Here is an 8,274-nt window from a genome sequence, read left to right on the forward strand (position 1 = left end):
TCAAAAAGAGCCTATAGCCTATTTTATTAGCTCACAACTTATTTTTCAAGCATTATTTCAAGTAGCTTATGAGCTTATACCTTAGCATTTTCTTCCAATTTTACCTCTGTCTTCATACTTGAAAAAATTAATATTTTTTTTTACTAAAAAATTAAATATTAATTAAACATATCTTTTTATGTTATTTCATACTTATAAGATAGTTCAACCGATAATTTTTCCAAACACTACAAATTCAGTTAGTTAACTTATTTGCTAAAAGCTACTCCCTCCGTCCCAAATTTTTTTATATTTTTGGTTTGTCCTAAAACTTTGGTTCTTTTAAGAAACCAATGTACAATTAATGATATTTTATCATTAATTTGTACCCTTACAAAAACTAAATTATTCATTAAATAAATTTTCTCTTTCTTAGAGATGACAATTTGACCCATACCCATTGGGCACCTGCAAAAAATACCCACAACGGGTAGGATAAAAACCCGCATTTTGGGTACGGGTACATGTAATTGCCCGCAAAATTGAACGGGTATGAGTGCGGGTACGGGTACCTTAGTATACCCACCCGTCCCATACCCACATATTAGCTTTTTTTTTTTATAGATATTTATTTATTTTATATATATTATTAAATAATAATAAACATGTGTATCAATTTAAAAAAATATAACACTATTAAACTATTACACATTTTTAATAAAAATATTTATTTATAATATAATTCAAACAAGATGTGAATATATCAACAACACGAGGTTAGTAAACTTTTAGTTTATAATTTTCATGAGTCAACATTAAAATCTTTAAAAAAAAATTAATTATACTAAAATCATATGATATTTTATAATTGATCTATTTATTTTTAGCAAAACTACGGGTAACGGGTAGGGTATGGGTACTTAGGTACCCATAGGGTATGGAGACGGGTACAAAGGTTGTTTACCCACGCGGGTATGAGGATGTGCATGAATATTTTTTCAAACTGCAGGTATGGGGATGGGTACCCATTACCATCCATACCATTTCTTAATAAAGTAAGAGTAAAAATGACTTAACTTATCCATCTTTATTATTTCTTAATCCATGTACAAAACTCTAAAAGGACCAAATTTTACCACGGGGTTAGTAAAATTTTTGTTTATAATTTTCATGAGTCAACATTAAAATCTTTTAAAAAAATTAATTATACTAAAACCATATGATATTTTATAATTGATCTATATATTTTTAGCAAAATTGCAGGTAACGGGTAGGGTATGGGTACCTACTTAGGTACCCATAGGGTATGGAAACAGGTATAAAGGTTGTTACTCACGCGGGTATGAGGATGTGCATGAATATTTTTTCAAACTGCGGGTATAGGGATGGGTACCCATTACCATTCATACCCTTTCTTAATAAAGTAAGAGTAAAAATGACTTAACTTATTCATCTTTATTATTGCTTAATCCATGTACAAAACTTTGGAACTTTAACAGGACCAAAGTTTTGGGACAGAGACAGTAGTTTATAAGCTCATCCACTATAAGCTATCTTACTAGCTATCATTTTTTATTTTTTTTATCAAATAGAGCTTATATATTATTATGAGAATATGGTAGACGATAAAGGTCTCTGGGCATTCCTAATTTTGAACAAAATTAGAAAAGATATTGAAGTCATTTCCCATTACTTTTTTTTATTTAACTAAATTCCCAACTACTTTTAAATACAAAATAAATAAAATAAAGAGAATGAACATGCATATTTTTTTTTTGTCAAATAGTCTAGTGGCTATAAATTTCAACCTTAAGGTGCATAAGTAGGATGACTAGAGTTCGAACCGCAGCCTCTTGCACATATAATACAATATTCATGCCAACTAAACTAAGCTCGCGAAACTGAAAAATCTAAATTTATTCGACATGTAAATAAAAAGCAAGAGATTAAAAAAATAAAAATATCCGGGACTATGATTTAATTTTACACAGAAAAAGGGATTACCATTATTTTTTGGGTACGAAAATATATTACAATTTACAGCACTGCTATTTTATTATCCTTAATTTTTTTTTATTTTTTTTACAAGATACTATTTATTTATTTTTTATTTTTTTGAAAACTTGGTATCCGGTCTTAGGACCGACTAATCCAAGGGGACCAATCCCACTGCCCACTTGCGGGGGCCCCATTTAATATTTATTTTATTTTTTACTAGTGAGCCTGTGTCTAACTTACGATTGTTGGAAGACCTTAATAAGAAAAAACTATTGTGCAGTTATAGTATGTTACGTTATTAGATGTCTTATTAGATCTATTATGTTATTTAAAATTTGAATTTAAAATAAAAGGTAATTTAAACAATATAAAAAATTTAATCCAAACTCAGCTATTCTTTTTATATATTGTTATAGATTTTTTATATATAGTTATAGATTTATTTATTTTTGGTAAAAAAAGGGGGGATTTATATTTTTGTTACTACTATTATTATTATGAGAGAAAAATTGCGGCAGTGAGTGGACCCCACGGAACTACCTTATAAAACATCCAAAACCCTCGATGTGTTTTTCTTTTTACCAATTAGCAAACCCTGACGTTGTTTCTGTACGTTCTCTCTCGCAAGTTATAATCTTTGCTGAAAAAATTCAGTACTTACTTTGATTCAATAATAAGGTACTTTATTTTTAATCTATTATATATTATTTCTTTTCCGATGTATGTTTACTAGTATGAATCATCATTTGAGATGGTTTAATGGGGGTGTGAATTTCTCAAACTTTTTGGATACTACATTTGGAATATGTAACGTTCAAAGATCATCATTAAGAATCGTTTATTTTAGAAAGTGTTTTATTTTTATTAGGAATGTTCTGTTTTGATCATCTTTCTGTTTAGTACCTTAACAGTGCTTTTGAGCCCCTAAAATTAAGGGGCCCACCAGGACAACTTCATTTGTACTGTGTTTGTGTTTGATTTTAAAACTGTTTCTGAGATTGGACAAACCAGAGCCAAGAGTCTGGATAAAGACTAATTTTTTTTTGTCCTCCACTGAATCACGGGAATCCATCAAACATGTACAAGACAAAATTGATCAATACCTTAAATTTTGTCCTGTGTTGTTTTGTATTATGTTCGGTGATTACATTTTGCAGATCAAACAAACCCTTAGGCACAACTTGTTAGAGCACCTTCTCTCTTTAGGCTTATCACTTGGAGATATGTTTGGCACCCGCAGCTTGTGCACTTTAGGCTCAACGCTCCGGGGGATATGTTTGGCACCCGCATCTTGTTAGAGCACCTTTTCTGTTTAGGAATTCCTTTATTAGAATTGATTTGCTTTTATTAGAGTGCCATAGTGTTATATTGATATGACATTCGATCGATATTACGAGCAATAAGGAAGTTTGAGAATGGTTGCAATTTTTCGAATATAGTTCTAGACATATTGAGGTTTTCGATCACAATAGGATCATATAGATGGTTTTCAGGTAAGTCGGCCTTGCCTCTTCTATGAGTGATTTGTCTAGTGAGGCGATTGTCATTCAAAGGGTCTTGTTCCTTACTTTTGTATTTGAATTTGAATACTCTTGTACTCATCATAGTATATCAAATTTAATTTGTTGTTAAAGGAAAAGAGTTTGAATTAAATCGGTTTGAGTTTATCTAATTTGGCTCTGCTCCGTTTATATTTTGTGTTATTTCGCCGTTTAAAAAAAAAAAGTTTACAAAACTTTGATGATTATTTGCAGATATAAAAACTTTGAAGTTGCAAGGTAAAGGTAACATTTCAATTAAACATGTTGTCTAAGATAGCATCTCAGAAAAATGAAAAGACTAAAGGGCATAATGAAGGATCAATTGCATCTAGATTGAGATCAAGTTCTAAAGTTGAAGGTATTTACTTTCTTTAGTACTACTTTGTCTGCTTTTTCAGGAAGAATATTTGATGATTTTAAAATGAATGACTGTGAGTGTAAGCCAAACTAACTTTATACATACTTACAATAAAACTCCATCATTCTAACTTGTCACCATGGTTTCAAATTGCGCGGTCGTGGATACAGTTGCAGTCGTTGTAGTTGTTGCGATGCATATTGCAGCTATTGCGACGTGAAATGATGTAAAATTTTCACAAACTATATAAAGTGGCACCACCATGCTACTACTCTATTTACCAACCACTAAAGAGTCTTAGTTTGTTTCGTAATTACTAATTGAAGGTAAGATTTATTTTACTAGATCTGAAGGAGACTGAGATTTGGGGTTCTGATGTGGTTACAATGCAGCCGTACACATGATTGAATATCACACGAAAATTGTGGTGCATTATTGTTGTAGAGGCTTACTTGCAGCCGCAATTACAGATGCATATCACAATTTAAAACCATGTTTGTCACTCCGTTCTTGTAAATTAATCTTAAAATAGTAAATGTTACCTTTATAGTATCGTTAAATTTAGTTATAATTCCCATTAATTAATTGTATGTTAGTGTAGTTTTGATTTTGACTCAACTCAATTCTTTTGCTATGCTGTTGGTATAGGTAAGTCAAGTCAATTATCAAAGCACGAGAAAGAAAAAGGCATTAATAAGTCTTTGGGACAGAAGATCCCAACTGAAAAGGTTACTAAGAAGAGCAGTAGTAGTAGTTCAAAACCAGCTCAGATAATTAAGACTAAAGATTTATCAACTAGCATAACTGCTCCATCTTCAAAGAATCAAGAACAACCTCTAAAGAAGATCAAGAATTCTGTGGTTGAACCCTCTTCTAGTAATGTTGACAAGGGAAAGGAGAAAGTGGAGCCTACACAAAAACCAGTACAAGATATTAAGAAATCAGTAATTGACATAAAACCTGTATACCATATTCGATGGAAAGGTACGTAAAAATCATTTTCTACAGATATAATTTCTCTGAAGTGAGCAATTCATTTTATAGTTTAAAGTGAGTATTGTTAATTACTCGTTAACAAATTATATGTGAATATGTTAGATCGAAATGCCTCATAACATATAATGAGTTTTTTGAGACATTTAATCATTTAATATAGACTCGTGTGGTCAAAAGGTTTAAATATTACTACTTTTTAAAAAAATCATATTAAATTGACCTTATAACATATTTTCTCCTTTTTTGGCTATAGTGATTGACTGTCTTTGTTTCTACGTTAGGTTGTTTATACTGTCTCCGGTTTTTTTATAAGAGATAACTAAATCAACAAAAGTTAATGTATCTGATTCATAATATAGTTCAAAAATCAGCAATTCGCGCTCTCGGATGAGAGCCCTCCTTCGTTCTTCCAGAGCACGAATGATGTCCCAATAGTTCTTGCATTAACCGGTCCAGAATTAGGTGATATCAATTTTTGTTGATACAGTTACCTCTTATAAAAAGGACCGAAGTTAGTAAGTTTGTGTGTAATTTATACCTTTTGTAATGTTTCGAGTTCGAGTACCTCTTATACTCTCTTTTATCCTTTTACAGGCTTTGAAAACACAATTCCACGTTGGAAATGTTCAGTGTGTGGGAAAGAGTTAGAAAATAAAGAGGAAAAGGAACTTAAAATTCAACCCGGAGTAGATGAGCTGCAACAAATTTTACTCTCCACGCAAGGAAGAGAAGATCAATTGAGTAGTGTTTTACCAGAAGTTGCTGTTCTTCCATGCACTCATGTCTTCCATTTGACATGTTTATCAACTTTGCACCTCACTGATCCTTCTTGCCCAATTTGTCTTAGCATGCTCTCAACTTAATTGATCCTTCACTTATCATCCCATTTACTTTAACTTTTTTATTTTGTTACAATTGTTAATTTTGTCATATGCTAGCTTGATCAAGGATTATTTGTTTAAGAGGTTAAATACCAATTTTTGTCACAATTAGACTTGATTAGGTTAATATATAGTTTCTTTTAACTCATGGTTAATATATAGTTAGTTAGTTACAATGTATCTTCTATGATCTATTTTCAAAGGTGACTATAATAAGAAACAGCAAATTCAAACTTTTTTGAACTTGAAAGTTAGCTGATACACTACTACAAGAAAATGTGACATTTCACGGGGACAAAACTTCTGGTAAACAACCTGAAGCGGTGATTGTTCTGATTGTCTTTCCAAAGCCTTTTTCCTTTACTTGAAATTATATCTTTTTCATCGCCCCCAGGTCACACACACACCCTTTTATGTTCCCAATTTGCTCTACTTATCTTGAGACGGTGGACACCAGTTCCCAACCTGATGTGTTAGGATCTTTCGGGGTGCTTATGTTCGATGATCTGTTGGTTATTGTTTTGATTCTTGATCTGAAATGTGCAAGTCCTTGTTTGTATGTTCACTAGGTTTCATGAAGAAAAACTTTATTGCGTTGTCACTTGTGTCAATAATGTGTTATATTCCATTAAGCCAATTCCCTTGTCTTTGCATCAAGGGTAAAGATCTTGCGATCTCTATGCCTGCAGATGATTACCTTGCTGGACTTCAGAAGTGTAAACATGATCTCCATGGAAGAGTCATATGGCCAAATGGTTTGACTCTTCTAAAAGTGGACACATTGCGTTCCAAGTTATTGATTATGTGGAAGTCCTTGAATAGACGGGACTTAATTTCGTTCGGAAGACATTATTATGAGTTTTCTTTCTCTTCTCTTGAGGATATGAGAATTTTTCGATCAGTGACCTCATGGAATCTCAACCTTGGATTCTTAAATTGTTTGCTTGGACGAATGACTTCAACCCCTAGCTTGCAGCAACAAACGACTTCTCAGGTTTTGATTTGCATCAATGGGTTATCCCAATAATATTGGATGCACAGTACCCATTTTTGCTATTGCTAGTAGTATTTGAACTCCCATATGTCTTAGGCTACTACTAATAAATCTATGTTTGAGTAAGGCCTTTGATTTCTTTGTTAGCATTGACTATGCAAAGATACTCTAATGCCAAGGTATAAGGTGGGGTGAAGAAAATAATTTAAGTGAGAAAATGAATAAAGTGAGTTATATCTAGGGAAGTAAAAGCCAAACCAATCCAAACTAAATAAATTGGTTTGGATTTTCTCATGCATAAATCAAAACCGAACCGAATCGACCTGAACCTAACATGAATGGATCCAATGCAGTTAAACTCTATGTGGTCAGTACATACAGACCGTTCGATCAAAATCAAACAATTCAAATTTTAGTTAATATTTAAAATATAAAATTGAGTTTTAAATTGAACCACCAAATCTTACATTAGATAGATAACTCAAATGTAGCTGAATACAGTGCAGTTAGGAAGAATCGACTGCACTCAATCCCGGTCCAAACCAAATCAATTGTTAGTTGGTCCAGTGGTGATTGGCATAAATCAAAACCGAACCGAATCGACCTGAACCTAACATGAATGGATCCAATGCAGTTAAACTCTATGTGGTCAGTACATACAGACCGTTCGATCAAAATCAAACAATTCAAATTTTAGTTAATATTTAAAATATAAAATTGAGTTTTAAATTGAACCACCCAATCTTACATTAGATAGATAACTCAAATGTAGCTAAATACACTGCAGTTAGGAAGAATCGACTGCACTCAAACCCGGTCCAAACCAAATCAATCGTTAGTTGGTCCAGTGGTGATTGACATAAAACTTTGTAGGGAGGACCACAGTTCGACCCCCGCAACTGCGATCGGAAGAGGTTGAAACCACTTAATGCCAAAACTAACCTTGAACTAATATGTGGTCCAGTATGCCGGATACCGGTGATGAAAAAAATTTAAAGAAATGTGATGGGAGGGTATTTTACATTTATCTATACTATATATATAAAGAGGATACATGAGTTTTTGGGTAGATTTTTCATAAGAGTTTAATTGTTGTGCACTGTCCGTATAAAAATTATTTACACATACATCCAATAATGCATTGCCATATTATTTAATGAACATGACACATCATGTATTTTTAAAGGGTCTTGCTAACGAGTGCCCCCGGGGCACTCTTTAAGCATTCCATTTATAGAAACTTTTTATTCAAAAAGTTAAACATTACAATTTCCAATGCGTTGACTTTACGCATTCCGATAAAAATTCTATAAAAAGCTTACTATTTAAGGGCTTAAAGAGTGCCCCGGGGGCACTATTTAGCATTTGCCATTTTTAAATACCATACATGTTGTGTCAATATATTATTATTGGATAAAATAACTTTATTTATTTATTGCACCACATCGACATGAGTTTCCAAATAAATAAATAAATCCATATAAGACAAGAAACAAATGCAAGTCTTATATAAAACGGTAACCTTGA

General features: G+C 32.3%; 1 protein-coding gene across 1 annotated transcript; it reads left to right on the plus strand.

The window, feature by feature from the left end:
• The first annotated feature begins 2,566 nt into the window (after positions 1–2,566).
• Positions 2,567–5,915, plus strand: LOC123885573. The gene is made up of 4 exons (XM_045934855.1): positions 2,567–2,655; positions 3,732–3,876; positions 4,525–4,860; positions 5,467–5,915. Exons 2-4 carry the CDS (start codon positions 3,780–3,782, stop codon positions 5,733–5,735), a joined length of 702 nt encoding a protein of 233 aa, XP_045790811.1. The 5' UTR covers positions 2,567–2,655; positions 3,732–3,779; the 3' UTR covers positions 5,736–5,915.
• Positions 5,916–8,274: the final 2,359 nt, after the last annotated feature.

The sequence above is a fragment of the Trifolium pratense genome, linkage group LG5 (genome assembly GCF_020283565.1).
Source record: "Trifolium pratense cultivar HEN17-A07 linkage group LG5, ARS_RC_1.1, whole genome shotgun sequence".
Classification (NCBI taxonomy): Eukaryota; Viridiplantae; Streptophyta; class Magnoliopsida; order Fabales; family Fabaceae; genus Trifolium; species Trifolium pratense.